General features: G+C 40.4%; 2 protein-coding genes across 6 annotated transcripts in view; one reads left to right on the forward strand and one right to left on the reverse strand.

The window, feature by feature from the left end:
• LOC105937242 (coiled-coil domain-containing protein 158) overlaps window positions 1-10,489 on the reverse strand; it is a 20,836-nt gene extending 10,347 nt beyond the window's left edge. For 4 of the 5 annotated variants that reach the window (XR_004932056.1, XM_036144054.1, XM_036144051.1 and 1 more), the window contains exons 1-10: window positions 9,942-10,489; window positions 9,794-9,851; window positions 6,564-6,688; window positions 4,984-5,171; window positions 4,789-4,895; window positions 4,278-4,712; window positions 2,613-2,723; window positions 2,393-2,474; window positions 2,065-2,184; window positions 53-196 (exon numbers count right to left, since the gene is read on the reverse strand). Coding sequence is in view for 4 of the 5 variants with exons in the window: in XM_036144054.1 (XP_035999947.1) it covers window positions 53-196; window positions 2,065-2,184; window positions 2,393-2,474; window positions 2,613-2,722 (456 nt within the window). In the remaining variant the exon portion in view is untranslated. The remainder of the gene's footprint in view (window positions 1-52; window positions 197-2,064; window positions 2,185-2,392; window positions 2,475-2,612; window positions 2,724-4,277; window positions 4,713-4,788; window positions 4,896-4,983; window positions 5,172-6,563; window positions 6,689-9,793; window positions 9,852-9,941) is intronic. The other variant, XM_036144053.1, reaches the window with a different exon arrangement.
• A 5-nt stretch (window positions 10,490-10,494) lies between these two features.
• On the forward strand, window positions 10,495-16,958 carry LOC105937269 (cyclin-G2). The gene is made up of 8 exons (XM_012878487.3): window positions 10,495-10,642; window positions 11,145-11,268; window positions 11,381-11,518; window positions 13,084-13,334; window positions 13,462-13,540; window positions 13,637-13,735; window positions 14,034-14,236; window positions 16,187-16,958. The coding sequence occupies exons 2-8, from the start codon at window positions 11,146-11,148 to the stop codon at window positions 16,299-16,301; spliced, it is 1,008 nt and encodes a 335-aa protein (XP_012733941.2). The 5' UTR covers window positions 10,495-10,642; window position 11,145; the 3' UTR covers window positions 16,302-16,958.
• The last annotated feature ends 1,084 nt before the right edge of the window (window positions 16,959-18,042 follow it).

Consider the following 18,042-nt stretch of genomic DNA (forward strand, 5'->3'; position numbering starts at 1 on the left):
CGAGGTAACGTTCCTTGTCTTTTTCCTGCAGACGTTCCTGGAATTTCCTCACCTCCCGTGACCTTTGCTCTAAAAGCGCCTGTAGGCAGGACTTCTCCTCTTCAGCTGTACAAAGCTGCTTCCTGGACAACTCCAGCTGTCCTCTCAGAACCTCTGTTCCTTCACGGTGTTCAAGCCGCTGCTTCTCACAGAAAGACTGAATGCAAGAAGGAGAAAACGAAGGTTTTTCGACATTTAAACGGGGCAAATAAAACACTGTTCTACCACATTTCAGCTTGTTTATTTCCTACACTCTGAGGATTTTTGACATAGATGCTGCAAGACGAATTAAACCCCTTGGGCCTTTTCACTTTTCGTTGATTTCCAGTGACGACCTGCAATGTATCTTATTGAGATTTTGTTGAAAACAAAATCAACAAAAGAAATCATGCAAAATGGAAGTACAGTTTTCAAAGCTTATTAAAAGTGAAATTGTGAAGTGTGATGAGCATTTATATTCAGTCCCTATGAATACATTCTTTGTAGACCCACCTATCACTACACTTACACCCACATATCGTTTGGGATGTGTCTCTACAAGCTTTGCGTTTTCAGAGACAGAGATTTTGCACCTTCTCGTCAGCGATAATAATCAGGATCTCAGTCAGACCGAATAAGGATTGTCTGTGTACATTCGTTTTCAATTCTTACCACATATTCTCCACTGGAATCAGATCAAGACGTGACTATATTTTCATTTTAAACCATTGTAATGCGTCTCTGGCTGTATGTTTAGGGTCGTTGTCCTGCTGGAAGGCAAACTGCTCCTTTCTTGCAGCTTCTAACAGGCATTTTTCCAGGACTGCGCTGCATTTACCTCCAACCATCTCTGACCAGCTGTCCTGTTCCTGCTGAAGAAAAGTCCTCCCTCATCATGACGCCACCACCACCATGTTTCACCCAGGGGATGATGTGTTCAGGGCGATGTGGAGTGTTAGTTTTCCTTCACATATAAACGTTTAGCAAGTAGGCCATCGAAGTTCTGACCAGAAGACCACCTTCTTTATATTTGCTGTTTCTTATATGTGGTTTGTGGCACTAGAAAGTGGCTCTCTTATGCCCCCTTCCATAAAAGCCAGTTTTGTAACCACTTAGAACATGTCCTATTAACAGATTCTCCCTACTGAGCTGTAGATCTCTGCAGCTCCTGAGCTTCTATGGGCCTCTTGATCTCTTTGCCCGGTCTAAGCCTTCAGGATGACGACCACGTCTTGGTCGGTTTGCAGCTGTGCTGTACTCTTTCCATTTTCAGATGAAAGATGTCACCAGCTTTTAGATTTATTTTACAATCTAACCTAACTCTAAACATCTCTACAACTCTATGATGCGGTTTGTTCACTAATTTTCTCTGACAAACCTCTGAGGCCTTCACAGAACAGTTGCATTAAATTCAAAAACCTCCATCTGATTACGGCAAGGAGTCTTTAAAGCTCCTTTACTCATAAATACAAGGTTTCTACACAAATTCAATGTTACAGTTCTATAATTCATAACAAATGTCTCAACGCATTTTACAACTCAAACATTTCCTGTTTATATACAGAGATATATGGTCAGTCCTAGTCCTAATCCTAGTTATAAAGCAATACAGTCATGTTTACTTTATTATGCCAGCTGATGAAAAAGGTTTCCATCCAAGGAAACAGACTTTCAGCAATCCCCTCCTCCTGAATGCTGAGATTGGACAGAGTCAGGATTTTTCCAGCAATCTCTCATATTCAGCATGCATGCGGCGACAGTGGAACAGAAAACTCCCCTTTTAACAGTGTGAGCTGCATAAATAAATACATTTTGGAAATATAAATCTTCTTCCATCTACTTGTATAGACCTAGAAAACATTTGGATCATTTCCACACAGGTTTTTAGGCTGCTTAGGCACAAGCGTTACATCCTCTGGTAAACTGCAGCTTAAATTACCCAGACTGCCTTTTCCTTCATCAGCTGAAACAACAGTCTGTAAGTAGATTTTTAATAACACAGCCAAGCAGGATTGAGTAGACCAACGTTAGGATTTATTGTCATACTTTTAGTTGTTGAAGCTGTGACTGAAGCTCTTTTGCCTGTTGTAGAGATCGGTCTCTCTCTTTCTGGACAGCACACAGTTGAGTCTTAATCTCGACGATCGTCTTTTCCAAATAATCGACCTACAGCAGCACCAGCAGAAGTCCCAAACCAAAGAGAAAGAGACTCATTGTAGCACAGGAAGCATTTCTATGGCATATCTACAAAGTTAAGTTGCTGACTGCGATGTTTGCTCAATCTGACAGGATCCAACCAAACCACTGAAATTGTAGTAAACAGTGGAATCAGTTCTATCATTCTTGCAGATAAGATCACAATATAAATCTTTACCTTATCGCTATGGCTGGAGAGGGCTGACTCCAGTTCGCTGATCTGACAGTGGTGAAGCGAGGTCTGTCTCTCTGCCACATGTCTACACATGTGGACTAGTTTAATGGTCTGGTACACGTTAAATTGGTCTAAAATGTCTTAATTAACTCAGCATGAGACTGTCACCACAGTAGAAACCGGTTTGGCAACAAACAAACACTTTTAATAATTGCAGACTCACTTTAGCAGCCCCAGCTTGGCACACAAGTTCACTCCGCTGAGTTTTGATGAGCTCAGTTTGTCGGTCAACGTCGCCATCTCCTGGCCAAGACTCGTAATAAGGTCTTCCATCCTGGGGCAACGAAACGTAGAGATGGTTTAGGACAGAAACAAAAGCATCGTTTGTCTCTGATTGATAGGAGACATAAGGAATGAGCCAAGTAAGCTGCGGATGCTGCGCACTGGGATGTAAATACATTGTATGCAAACATTTAACAGTAACCTATTTGCATTAACTTCTTCTTGTTAGTGTTCAACCCAGATAGACTGTCAGTTTTGTTGTCCATTTTTCCATGAAGATATGGATTGTTATGATGTAACTGGAACATACTGTAAAAGCATAAAAAGGCAGTATGGAAAGCTGCTGCTGTCATATGTTACCCAACACTAACATCCCTGTGTGAAACTGAGATGACGCGTTGAAGAGGAACCGCCTGTTAACAGTTTAAGCAATACTTGCATTGTTTTTGAGACTAAAGTGACGCATGACGTTCACCAGAAGTGACACAAATAAAAAGGGAAAGCAAGTATTTCATCCCCTAGTTTTTAAGTTTATTCACAACAGCCTTTATATCATGACTCTTTCCTCCCAAAAAATAAAAAAATAGATAACAGTCAAGGATTTGGATGCCAACAAGTGAAATAAATATGTAACCACAAACAGCCTAGCTTTATATTCCCAGTTTTATCAAATATGGTCAGAAAAGCAACCTCTCCACCAACATGAGCAAGACCAAGGAGCTTTCAAAGGATGTCTGGGATAAGATGATGGATCTGCACGAGGCTGGGGTTGAGCCACAAGAAAGAAACACGGTGAGAAGCTGTGGGTAGAAAAAAATTGTAAAACAGCCCTCAGTTGTCCTCAGCCTGCTCAGATCCTACATCATGGGGTGAGGAAGATGACGAGAAGGGGGAGGAATTAGCTCATGTAAGGAGCTTGTTAATGACCTGAAGGTAAGTTGGGACCACAGTCACCCATAAAATCATTGGTGATATGTTGTAATGGACTGAAGTCCTGCAGCGCTCCTGCCAAAGACGGCACACGCTTGGGAGAACATGCGGTGGTCAGATGAGACCCAATTTGAGCTCTTTGGTAAACAGTCAACCCGCAGAGTGTGGAGGAAGAGAGACGGAGAGTATGGCCCGAAAACACCATCCCCCACGGTCAAGATCGGAGGTAAAAAAGATTATGATTTCAGGACGTTTTTCTGATAAATTTAGAGGACAACTTTTCACACAGAGACCAGTGAACTAGTTCACTCTAAGACAACTTTCCTGATGCAGACCTAGACCTCAATTCTAGAGAAAATCTATTGCAAACTGAATCTTTGCTTAGTGGCATCCAGGTAACCCAGAAAACCCGAAGACCGACTACTGTTCTGTCTTATTGGGAAGTCAAATACATTTATCATTCAGTGCCAAGCAAATTAATTATGTTATATGTTTATTTCTGGGCTCTTTTCATTAAAAGGCAACACATAAAATCCACTCTGATATGGAAATGTCAGAAAGAGAAAGCAAAGGATTCAAAGACGACGACGTTACTTGTTGGAGTTTAACTGACTAATTATTAAAGGTGATAATAATTATCATAAAAAACAAACAAACACTGAAGCACATCATATACCATTCTCGCTTAAATGATCCGTCGTCTTCTTCATTCCTCTGTTCTTTTTGCTGGAATGGAAGAGAAGGAATAAAAATAAAAATATCAAGCAGGATTTTCAGACAGAGAACTTAATGCTACATTTTTGTACTTACTGAAAAAACTGTGCAGTGTTGCCGGTCTGTTTCCTTGCTGGGATTTTCTACGCATGGTGGCGGTCCTCGGTGCTTCACGTTTTTATTACAGGTTAAGTTGATCCCAAACGGCTTCTCCGATGGCGTGCTGCGCACCTTTTTAACCACCTTTCCCGACGGTTCTACTTTCCTGTGAAGTGGCGGCGCCTCACCTTCTGTCTCCTGGAGCTCCTGGTCCGCAGACCTTTTGATATTCTGACGCTCTTCCAACAAGCGCAGCATCTTCTCCACCTGGTCGACGTTTGCCCTCGAGCCCTTCGCCCTGACAGTAAGAAGATCTGTGGGTCACAGTGAATTATAACGCCTCTTTTACAGGTAGAAATGATCTGTGCGTTCACCTCTGGTCGGACAGGACGTCCTTCTCCATCTGCGCTTCATTCAGTTTTACCTGCATGTTCACAAAGGCTCTCTGGGGACTGAATGTCTCTTGTTCTTCACTGTGCCCCTTTGTTCGAGAAGATAAAGTACCACATTAGGCACAGGTCATCAGCATAGCGACACATGAAGTTAACGGCTGGAATGAAAGTATGGACCTCGTTAAGCTGTAAACCCGACAGCTGTTCAAGACAGCGATCTGTTGCGTTCTCCAACCATTCCTGTTCACAGAAGCCTCTGTCTCGCTGGGCCTCGTCCAGTTTTAAAGCATCCAGACAGCAGACAACAGCCTGAGTCACTGGCTGCGCGTGGGCTGAACCACCAGAGGGATTTTCGGCTGAGTCATCTGCCATGAGTGGAAATGAAGTTTAAAATGTATTGTGATGCGTGTCGTCATCAGTGAGGAGTGCAGGAAAGGACTGTGTTCAGCAGACAGAGCGTTTGCTTGTCCTTTATCCTTTTGCAATCATTGGCATTTCAAGTGTTTGGTTTTCATTCTCTACATTAACCTCTTAGTGTTTTCAAGTGTGATAGAACGAGGCCTTCCATAAAACACACTTATTTTTAAAGGCCACACAATAAACAGGATCTTGTGTTACGCGATGCCTTGAAGAAGTCTTCATACCCCATGACCTTTACATCTGATCGTGTTACAACCACAAACTTCAAGCTGTGTTATTTACCTTTTACACTGCAAAAACAGAACTAAAAATAAGTAACATTTTCTTAAAATTTGTGCATCTGTCCTTGATTTGAGCAGGTAAATAAGATCATCTGCCAACAGAATAAGATTTTTGCACTTAAAATAGGAACAATTAATCTCCATCATCTTATTTCAAGTGCTAAATGTCTACTTATCTTAATTTAGGGTTCAAAATACTCATTCCATTGGCAGATGATCTTATTTACCTGCTCAAATCAAGGACAAAAACACTATGTTTAAGAACATGTTGCTTATTTTTAGATCCGTTTTTGCAGTGTATGTAACAGATTAACACAACAAAGGAAGTCATTGTGAAGCAGAAAAAAATGACACACGGTTTTCAAAACATTTAACAATTTTAATATGTGTCTCGATTTTGTTGTTCCGCCCCCTTTACCCTGATACCTGCAAATTAAATCCATTACAATCAATTGCCTCCAGAAATCACCAAACTATGATATAATCAAGCTGTGGGTGATTTAATTGCTGTTGTCATGGAAAAAGCTGCACCGTCCCCCTTAACAGCATTAATCACAGAAGCAGCCACGAAGCCCAGAGTAACTCTGGTGGAGCTGCAGATACTCACAGCTCAGGTGGGAGAATCTGTTCTCAGGATAATTGATAGAAAGGTGCGTAACCACTCATTACGCTGAACACAACGTCGCTATGGTGACACTTGGTGATGGCAGCATCATGCTGTGGGGAATGCTTGACTTTAGTGGGGATTTGTCAATCCTGTACGAAAACGTAAGGGAGATGGCAACTGACTGCAGGTTCACCTTCCAGCTGACAACGACCCGAAAAATACAGCCAGGGCAATAGATGGAAGTGTTTTAGATCAATACACAGTCTTGTTTCAGAAAGGTGCAGTCCCAGCCTAAATCCAAACATAAGCTACAGCTTGAAAACTGGCCTACATAGAATTTCAATAAAATGCATTGAGGTTTGTGGTTGTAAACTTGCAAACTGTGGAAAGGTTTAAAGGGTGTAGATTATTTTGCACCGTAATGTTAGAAAACAGGCAGTAAAACATACTTTTGTAGCAGCTTTGTCCAGTTGAACTGTAAGTGCACCCAAACCTCCTCAGAGCTTCTCTGGTCGCAGTTTCAATCTCCTCTTGTAGTTGTTGTGTTTCCTTAGTCCGTCTGTCAAGCTGCTCACTGCCAAGACAATTCACACACCACATGCATTTCTGCAGACATTCATAGTCTTTGGGACAAATACTAATTTGTCCTTTACTAATTTGTCCCAAACAGGTTGGGACAAATTAGGGACAAAAAAACACCCGTTTTAACCAAAAACATAAACATTTAGAATGTATAAGGATTGTATATATGAAGAGCAACTCAACGAAATAATTTCTCAAATGATTTTCCATTCACTCATCTATCTATCTATCTATCTATCTATCTATCTATCTATCTATCTATCTATCTATCTATCTATCTATCTATCTATATATATATATATATATATATATGTATACATCCAACTACAATTAAAAAAGTGCTAATCAGGAACTTTAAATCTCAAGCACTATTTCTGATGCATAGATGTAGTTTTTTGTGTCTTATTATTATTATTATTATTATTATTATTATTATAATAACTACTATTATTATACTGGTTCTAATGCTGGGCGATATTGCTTAAAAATTAAATCTCAGATTTTACTTTACCAACTCTGATTAATTAATTCTTATTTTACTCCTCATCATTTCACATAAATAAATTATAAAAATGATTTTAAAAGCTTTTATTTCAAGCATTTCATCTGGGAGTTGACCTGAATTCAAAGTGCAACTAAATACAAGCCGTGAAGCAAGCTTGTATAACAACATGGCGGCCCTGACACTCTAAACAATGAAAATATACCTAAATGTTTGCTGCTAGTCGTATTACAAAATGACCTAAGAGCAAGCCTTCACTCACTTGCGTAACTTAAAACTAACTTTTTTTTTTTTTTTAAAGTAAATGAATAAAGTGTCTCGTCTTGCAGTAAAAAAAAAGTTTCCTCTTTACAATATTTTGACAATATATTTTCTCAAACATATTCAACATTGCCTGCTATTCTCTTCATGGAAGCCCAGTGAGTGCATTTGAAAAATAAAATAAAATAAATAAGATTTTCCACACAAAACAATTCTTAGTAGATTTTTTGTTAAAATGGATTATAATTTTTTACATTGTGTACATACAATGTCTCACCAGTAGATGGCACTCTTGTGCCGTAGTGGGTCTACCGGGGAGACTCGTTCAAGGCTCTCGGCTTTAAACGAGCACTGGCCTTGGCAACGACGTTAAACCCAGTCTCTGAGACCCACAGGTACGGTAAGAGCCGTTTTAGAAGATTAAAAACTAATTTTAAATGCAATGTAAATTCATTTTAAGCAGTTTTGATACAGTGTTATATTCGATTTCTGATGTGTGACCAGCACAGATTGGTGGTAAACATCGGTTTGACGTTGTAAACGTTGGTAACCATTGGTAACCGTTGGTCCAGCGTTCATAAAAGATGCCCTGTGGCTTTAAGAGTATTTAACTGAGCTAACTGGCTCGCTCTGGTGTATCAGTGTTTGAATGCTGTCACATTGTTAACCTGTTTTATTTGTCAAGGTTCTGATAGTCTTTGTGACTAATGAGCTGTCAGAACATTGGTTTTACGTTATAAAGAAGTGTACAGCATTGAAGGTGGCTGAGCTCTGGCCTGGACAACAAAACGCTAAAACCAGTCTCTCCCTCTCCTCTGCAACCCGCAGCGATTTCAGTGAACAGCTCCCAAGTCTGTCTGGTCCAGATCTCCCCTTAGTCTCCACACGTTATCAGAAAACTCAAACAAGCATCACTCCCTACCACATTATTGTTATAACATTTACCAGAACTTTGGCAAAGGAAGTGCAGGAAAACTTCACCTCGGCATGGTTTTACTGTAGCAGAGATGAGGGGAGACGAGGAAGAGGCTTGATTATCCCCACCCTTTGCCCAGGAGTTTTAGAACTGCTGCCATCAACCAAACTGTATTTTAACATGGTATGTATTATTGGTTTTTAGGTAAAAAAAAAAAAATGCACCAACCAGCAAGAGATCAGAATCAGTCGATACTCGACTCTGATAGGTAAATAAGCAAGACCTCATTCAACGGAGGGAGCTCCGTTCTTTTTTTTGATAAAAAAAGGTAAGATGCTGTGACAGAGATATTTTACTTCTGACACAATTTGTATCTGCTGCGTCGGGAGCGTGCATTCAGCAGAAATGGTTACTACTAGATAACTTGATAACAACCCATGGCGTTCGTGCGCTGGCTCGCTCGTCTTCTTTCTGTGTTGTTGGCGACTTTGGGGAGCCGTGACTGCCTTTCCACTTCAGTCCCAGACACATGCTGTTGCTGCTGCCTTGTCCTGGCTGCAAACCCCGCCATGAAGCTTAGACCTGCCTGCAGTCCGGACGAGGCAGCAGCAGCGGCAGCTGTCTGTGAGACCGACTGCAGAAGTGGAAAGGCAATCATGGATCCCTCGCGTAACTGGAGAAAAAATAGTGCTTTCACAGTGAAGTCACCAATAAAACTGAAAAAAAAAGGCGAGAAGTTGCTTTTTTGAAAGTGAATAAATTGGTGGAGCAGGCGTCTGCTGTGACAGAGAGCATCAGCCTCCTCAGAGAATGACAGGAGGGGGGAGGAGGGGCGTGTCTTTCTTTTCCTTCTCGTAACTGCAACAACAATGGTAGCTGTTTTCCCCCTAAATAAAATGACTATTGACTCAATATGAAACATTTCCGCTCAAAATAAAATATATTATTTCTATATAAAAAAATTATATTTCTGACTTTCTCACCTCAGAAGACATTAAAATAAATAAATAAATAAATAAATAAATAAATAAATAAATAAAAGCAATTAGAAAACCTGTGAAGTCCTAACGGATATCTGTTTTTTTCCCTCTCCTCCCATGCGTGCACGAGACTGGTGTTATTTCAACGTCAGCAAAAATCCTGGAACTTTAATATTGAGCAGGACAAATAGTTAATGCAGACCTCAGTAAACCAGAAACGGGTAATGGCCTGGAATCCAACCAGTACATTTCAAAGTTTGTTTTGATCCATTTTTATTCTCTATAATAATAATAATTACATTTTTAATCGTGGTGTTATGAATCCTTGAGAAACGTTTGTTTAAAGTATTGTTTAGTTGTATATGCTATTTAGTAAACAATGCAATTACAAATTAATTTCACTGAATGACAGACAGAGCAACGTTCAAATAACTTTACCTCAGCTCATCCAGAGTCAGACTGCTGAATCTCAGCCTAAGGGGGCTGCTTTGGGTTGCTGTAAAATAAGGGGAACAGGTGAACTACCACACTGTGGCAATAAAGGCGAAAAATAAATACGTTAAAATTCGAACTTTAGCTAACTCACCCGTTTCTGTGTGTGTCTGTTTACCTCCCGCAGGACAATCATAAGTTAAAAAGTAAGACTGGTTATCAACAGGTAGTTGAGGCTCAGGAGGATTTGAATTTGACATTTTACCTTTACGTGAATACAACCCCCCTAAATAATAACAATAAAAAATAAAAAAAACAACGGACAAAAACTAGCCTAAAACAACAGCCAACGCGTCGCGGTTTAGTTGAATCTCCATGGAAACAGCCTCGGAGGCTAACTCGGCTAACTGTTAGCAAAAGTCCACATTCATATCGTAAATATTTCGTCGCACGTTTACGGCAGCCGTCTGTACGTCAAGGCCAAAGCTGTGTGTCTTTTCTCTGGGGGTCGGAACTAAACAAGAAAGCAGAGTTAAGCTTGCTCTGACAGCAAAACTGGACGTGCACCGACACTAGCGCCAAAACGACACTTCGAACCAGCGAGCGCGTCTGCCCAACACTTCGTGACGTCATCACGTTTCGTTTCCAGCGTTGCATGCCGGTTAACGTAGTAGAGGAGCAGATTAGCGCTAACTTGTTTACTCGGGACGGCGGCTGTCTGTCGCCGACGGTCTGGGATCGGGCATCCTGGCTCTTTATCTTACGGCGTTTTCGACCAAAACGGAACCATGAGGAGGTGAAGATCACAGCTCAGTGGCAGAGCTGCTATCCTGCATGTCGGCGCATTTGGACGAGGTAACGTGATTTTTATATGCATATCATACGTGAGCTAGCGGCTATGCTAGGAAAGCTATCGCAGACGGATCCGTGTCAATGGTTTTTTAAATGCTTCCCCAGCGACTCGTTATGTTGTTGACATACACATACAGCCAGTTAGCTAACGGAAAAATATAGACAAGATTATAAGCTGTACCACTATAGACTGTATTCATCGTGAAGTGGGTCCCTTTAAAGGATTTTCTGTGACCCACTTTCTCAAAGCCGTTGATTTACATTACCTTTTATGCGGCTACTTGATTATTTCTCCGATCTTCTAAAAAATGTCCAGCCTGATTATGTGTTTTTTTTTCCTAACACCGTTACAATCGGGACGTTTTGTTTTTTTGTGAACGTACAGTTCTGAGATCTGATTCCCAGTAAGGTGTGGTTTAGGAGACAAGCTGTTCCACCCTTTGAGCGTCCCCCGGCCCTAGCGGTCTTCTTGGATTTTAATGTTTCACTACGTGCTCTTCTGCAGGATGAGAGATCTCCAGGGCATTGACGGCCTGCTCTTGAAAGAGCTGAAATCATGTTGCGCCAAAGAGTACAGCTTTCTGCCGAGGGAGACGGGCCTGAAGCTGATGGAGTCCACGTCCCCGGAGGTGACCTACTTTTTTTTTTTTTTTTTTAGGATTTTCTCTCATGGAGCAGACACGGTGAACACAGTTGTTGCCACAGATTTCACCCAGATAGATAACAAGGCCTTCTTTTCAGCTTCACAGCGGCGTGTCTGCAAAATGCCGGGACAGCAAAGTGGAAGAGCTGTGGAGCCTGACCAGCTTCTTTGGCTACAGGACTCAGACCTTTGTGCAAGCCGTCAATCTGCTCGACAGATTTCTCACCATCATGAAGGTTGGAATTTCACAAATGCGGCTCCTACACTCTATTAGCTGCTTTAATCTTGTATGTAACTTTATTAGCTACATCTTAGTAGCAGCTTGGAACTCTTTTGCCAATGTCATACTTTTATTTCTCTTGGATTTTTCATTCTTATGTAATTATTTTCTTATCATGCAATACACTTGATATTTTTAAACTCCCTGTATAATTGGCATGTTCTTCTCCACAACAAAACGGCTCAAATTCCTTATACGTAAAAACACTAATTGGTCGATAAGCTGAATTCTGATTATGATTCAGCACTGCCTTAATTCTTTCTGACTTTGCACCAACAAGGTGTTGGAAACATTCTTTAGAAATCTCGTTCCATATTGACATGACAGCGTTGCACCGTTGTTAGCCCTCTAAAAGGCTACTGCTTTTTTTGTGGTCTGTTAAAGTTGTGGTCTGTTAAAGTTGTTAAAGCTAACCTACAACTGATGCACTGCTCTGATGGCATGCTCTCCACTGGAGTGCTTGATCCTACATTAATTGTGCTTTACTCTTGTGCTCAAACAGATCAGATGGAGTTTTGACGTCAGGGCTGTAAAATATTTGGAAAACATGATACTGTGCACTAATCGGCTTTTCCTGGCCCATACCAATTTCTAGGTTTTGCTATTTTAGGTTCAACTCTGCCAGTTCCAATTTTGACTAATTTTGTGTTTTTTTCTTTTTTCTTTCTAAGGGCTAAAAAAATGTAACATTAAAACGATGGTGTTGCATAATCTTTGACTTTTGTGGTAGTTTTGAATCCAACAAGACTATCACCGTTAACATATTATTCCACATGTTCCTACCTCTTATCTATTTTTTTTAAGAAATATTACACTAAGACATTAAGATCATGAGTGGTGGTTGATATGTTTTTAGACTGAAAATGATGGAGGTTCTTAGCTTTGACGTGTTGAAGGAATAGGGGGGGAAAACAGATTTTTCTTATTTTTTTATTCCTGCTTATTCCTGATCAGAGCTGATCAAGGTAAAATTGGCAAATTCTAATCCCTGCCTGGTTGATTGATGTGTCTCTGCTGTCCACAAAACTTTCTAACCGCCCAACAGTGGCTCCGTGTTGCTTCTTTAGGGAATTAAAAGGTTTTCTTGTTGTTCCTACTTGCCTGTTTGTAATGGAGAGTACATATTTTAATAAGGTTTAGCTTAAAAACAGGCATTTTAAAAGCTGTCATTAGTAACTAGAACAGAGCATACTTTGTTTACTGTAAGATAGTGTTAAACTTTGATAACCTAGGTTTAAAACCAATCAACCCCGGGCCAGAAGCTGAACAAGACCTATTTTAGTTGACCAAGTTCAATTTAACTTGTTTAGGTTGTTAAATTGAATATTAATTATTAATGAGGTAAGATGAATTTCAGTTTGTTTCACGTGCAGAAACCTTGTTTCTAAGTTAATCATGAATGAATGAAGCACAGTAAAGGTGCTGAACAGTTACAGTTTGATCAATCAGCAGCGTGTGTGGGGGGGGGGGGGTGTTATTTCAAATAAGATGCTGATTGAGAGACGTCTCTGCTGTTGACAGGTGCAGCCCAAACACGTGCCCTGCATCGGCGTGTGCTGTCTGCACATCGCTGCAAAAATGGTCGAGGAGGAGAGCGACGTCTCACCCACCCACGAACTCATTCGCATCAGCCAAAGCAGGTTCACCGTGTCCGACCTCAGCCGCATGGAGAAGATCATTTCTGAGAAACTCTGCGTGGATCCCAACGCGGTGACGGCCCTCACCTTCCTGCACCTCTACCACTCGGCCGTCGCCTCCCTGTTTGCCGAGAGGTAAGCGGTCTTTTCTTTCTGCTTGTTGTTGCCGTTGGCTCCGGTTTCTGTGGAGCTGGTTGAGCAGATTCTTCTGTGTAAGGCCTGTAACCAGCGGATCACAGTGAGGTCCCCTTTATATTTTAAGGGAGGAGATCCCAAGCATTGGGAGGCTGGAAGCGCAGCTAAAAGCCTGCTTATGCCGGCTTGTTTTCTCTAAAGCAAAAGTAAGGATTGTTCTCAGGTGAGAATTTGTCAGCAGAGCAGCATTTGCTGTGAGTCTCATACCTTTCTTCTTCTTTTTTATTTTTTTATTTACACAGCCGTCAGTGCTGGCGCTGTCCCTCATCGCTCAGGATTTTGAAGCCCTTCAGTCGGCCACATTGTTGAAGATTATCCAGCAACTCCAAAAGCATCTAAAGGTATTTGGTCCCCATATATAATCTGCTTCATACTGAAAGCATTTCCTGTTTCACTTCCGGGGTGGAAAGTTGCGGTTCGTCCATTATTTTTAGACTAGATTTTATAAATGAATCTGTGTTGCGCTGGAAATGAGCTAAAACGGGGTAAAATCTTACAATGTACCCTTCTGGAGTTGCTGTTTGACCCCCTCCAGCACCAAGAAGAGGGGGAGGGAAATAAAGAACCCTTTGAGTTCTCGATGAAAGCCCGTTTCTGCCTGGCAGCATCTCAGTTGCTTTCTGTTTGTCATTTTCGCAGATCGGTGACAGCGAGCTGCTCCACTGGAAGGAACTCGTGACCAAATGCATGATCGAGTACCGCTCGAGTGAGTGCAACAAACCAGACAACAAGAAGCTTGTTTGGATCGTGTCCCGCAGAACGGCGCAGAATCTGCAGACGTGTCACTTCAGTGTTCCCGGTCTGCCGACTATTCCCGAGATGAGCTGGGACGAGAGCGGGAGGTTAATAGCTTGTTTTTTTTCTGATTCTCTATTAATGTTCAGTTGAATGTATATTCCAAAAGCTAAGAAAAATATTTTTTATGATGTTTCCGTGATATTTCATTCTGAAGTGCAAACTTGGGATTTGCGTGGGCCAGTTTGAAAACATCATAGATTTGCCACATTATCCCAGTAATAACATTTAAAACATAAAAAGTCTAGCTTTTATGAACAGAAAAACAGCAATTATTCCCACTGCTGTTAAAATAACCTAACATACTACTGTTTTACACTTGTAATGTGGTTATTTATTCGATTTATTTATTTCAGTTTTGATTAAAAAAAAAAAAAAACAGGGAATCAAAACATGCTAAAATTAATGGTAGCTTTCAGTTACTTAAAACCCAGAAAATTATACTTTTTGCTGTTTATAGAGTCTAAAAATCTGGTATAGACGGTTTACTAGTCAGAAGTATATGCTTAGGTAAAACCAGCAGTCATTTGCTTTAGTCATGGAGCTCATATCTTTCCAACTGAATTTTTAAAACAAAGTGACCTTAACAAGAACAGTGGGTCACTCTTCTTTCAGAATCAGAATGCCTTTTATTGTCATTGTACACATGTACAACGACATTAAAGCCAACTCCAAACAGTGCAGAAATATCAATTATCAACCATATAAATTTAAATTTTATTTATATAGCGCCAATACATGTCATCTCAAGGCATTTTGCAAAGTCAAATTCAATCAAATCATCCAGACAAATTGGTCAAAAAGTTTCCTCTCTAAGGAAACCCAGCAGATTGCATCAAGTCTTGACAAGCAGCATTCACTCCTGAAAGAGCGTAGAGCCACAGTGGACATTCGTCTGCATTGTTGATGACTTTGCAGCAATCAACCGACTGGGGGTTAGAGAAGACAGAGCAGAGACACAACAGCACAGAAGCACACACTGATCAAGGAATCCTTTCTATGTTTTATGGTAAAACATAGAAATTATGTCACAGCTAACGGAAGGCCAGACCAGGTGTATCTACTATGGAGAAGAAAAAAACAGAGAGAACATAAAGTCAAAAGTTGAAATAACAACAAACAATGCAAACTGGAGACCAGTTGAAATGCAGTCTTGAAAGTTGGATAAAGGGTAACATTTATCTTTATCATTTTTCAGGTCTAGATTCTTGTGGGATAGGGAAATCTAAGGATGGAAAACGTTCATTCCTTTTTCTATTATCTAAGACATGAAAACCTGCTATTTTTTTTAATTACTTTTATAGTTTGATGCTGTCCTTTACCTGTGATTTGCCATGCAGAAACTTAAATTTGTGTCCACCTCAGGTGTCAGGCAGAATTCACAGATAAACACACACTCAAGTTTTTGTACTATTTTCAAACTTCATCTAAATTAGATACCTAAAAGAACTCCTGTTTCTTGGAATTTTTAACAGCTCACTAAATACGACTAATAAAAAGCTGCATTTAGTTCTGCTTCAGAAATCCAAGTACCCTTGATTTTTAAAATGAGCTGATCAGTTGATCATGATGACAAAAAACTAAATGGCTCTTTATCACCCTGATGAATCTTAAGCCAACTTCAGATCAAAAACAGGAAAAGTAGCATTTAAAAAATGGAAATTGTGCTGTAACATTGCTAGAATCTGAAGTTTTATATATAGAACAGCATCAGGGACTAGCTTTTTTTTTTTTTTTTTTTTTTTTTTTTTTTTTTTTTTTTTTTAGCTTCAATTTTTAGTATTTGAGCAACACAGGTTAGACTTTAAGATCCCGTTTTTATTGTGTTTCTGTCTCCATAGCCCTTTGAATGTGTTCATCAGGGATAAATAAAGCCTGCACTGGAGCAAAAATCAAAACGCAATAAACAATAACCCTGCCTGGTTACAATAAATCATCAGAAAGATTGGTGTTGGTGTAGAAAAGCCAAGGGTGTTAACATTTTCTTTGTCCCACAGCGAGGACTCCGGTGAGGATGTGAGCAGCGGTGAGGACAGTCCATGCGGCTCTTTAGGAAGCGATGGCGAAGGAGCCTTCTTCCCCTCCTTGTTCCACCATTGCGCAGAGGGCTGACCAGTGCGAAGTTGTGGCAGACGTCTACTACGTCTTTCAATTTTACACTAGTCCCGAGCACACTTGCGTGTTAACGTGCATGTTTTGGATTTTAAAGTTGAGTCTGTTTTCCTGGTGTTACCCCTGCTAGACCCGGCCTCTACCCCTCAATGCGTCCAAGCCTGCAGCCACTTTGTAAATTTACAACAGCAAAACAAAAACAGGCTAACGGGCTCGACACACGGGGAGCAACAAACGACAGCGACTGATGGCTTTCATCGCCAACGCGGGGGAACCCAACAGGGGACACGACGGCAGCGTTTCAGGTCGCTCTGTCGTATCCCTTGTTTCCCAGAAATTTTGATTGGTTAAGAAATTGGAAGGTTTTTGATATTTTTAAAAGAGTCCGAAGTTTTTGCTGGAATTGACTGAGATCTTACTTTTATGGCTACTCCACAAAAGGAAAAAAAGACGACTGGGTTCATCCTATATTGCAGACAAGGAATCAGCCTGGACAATATCATCATTTGATGGCGGACCTATAGTGGCTTATCCAGATAAATGGCTGTAGTGCCACACTGCTTAGTTAAAAGAAAGTAAAAAATGTATTTGAAATGAATGTATTTGTCCTTGATATGAGCAAGTAAATAAGATTAACTGCCAATGGAATGAGTATTTTGACCCCTAAAATAAGATAATTAAATATATTGCCCTTATATTGCCCTTTTCTTATTTTAAGTGCAAAAGTCTTACCATTGGTAGATCATTTAAACTTGCCTGCCCCAATAACGGACAAATGCACTCATGCCAAGAACATTTTGCTTACTTTTAATTCCCTTTTTGCAGTGCAGCAACAAAAGCAAAACGGCAACAAAAGGTGAACGGTTGTGCAGGTCTATGAGCTCAAGATTTCACATGCACAAATTTAGCCGGTTGCTTGGCTTTACAGCAATTGTCGCCGCACCGCACAAGTTCCAAAGCAAATGAATGGAGAGGGAGTGACGCCGCTTCCCGTGTGTTGAGCCCAATAACGCATCATCAGCTTTCCCTGTTTTTTTTTATTTTTTTTTTCCCCCTGTTTCTGCAAAAACCTTGTTGGGTTGCAACATCGGCAGGCAACAACAGTTAAAACCAAACAATAACAGTATACAATCAGCTAGATTTTTGAATGCTTGTTATGGCAATAAAATATTTGTAAAATTGTGAGTGTAGTGGCTGGAGAAATTCACACTTGTTGATTGACAGGCTTGTTAGCCTTATTTTTCAGCTAGAACTCATAAAAAGTAACAATAGAGTAGATGGGGATTCGTCCTATGTGTGTGTGTATATGCAAAATGTCAGATTGTCTACGATAAAGTGCCTGTGGTATATCAGCTTGCTGTCTGCTTCTGTAAAAAAAAAAAAAAAAAATATGTGACATATCTAAAAAGAAAAAATGCAGTCTAGAAAATTGTAATACTTTTGCCGCCTTGATCTTAACAAAACTTTAAGAGTCTTCTTCCAAGTTGTTTCTCTTTGTGTTGTTGTCGAGTTGTGACACGTCGAAGTAGAAGTGGTGAAGCACAAAGGACTAGAGGTTGCCTGTTATGTTGCACATTCAGTGTTGACTACCAGCCAGCATCCTCACTAGATGTTTTTCATACTCCGTACCAATTAATAACACGCAGTGTTGTGTATAAACACACGTTTACTCACATTATTCCCATATGTCATTGTAGTGTTAATATGACTAAACTGTAAATGCATGGTGCATTCAAATGTG

Source organism: Fundulus heteroclitus, chromosome 12 (assembly GCF_011125445.2).
Source record: "Fundulus heteroclitus isolate FHET01 chromosome 12, MU-UCD_Fhet_4.1, whole genome shotgun sequence".
In the NCBI taxonomy this organism is placed as follows: Eukaryota; Metazoa; Chordata; class Actinopteri; order Cyprinodontiformes; family Fundulidae; genus Fundulus; species Fundulus heteroclitus.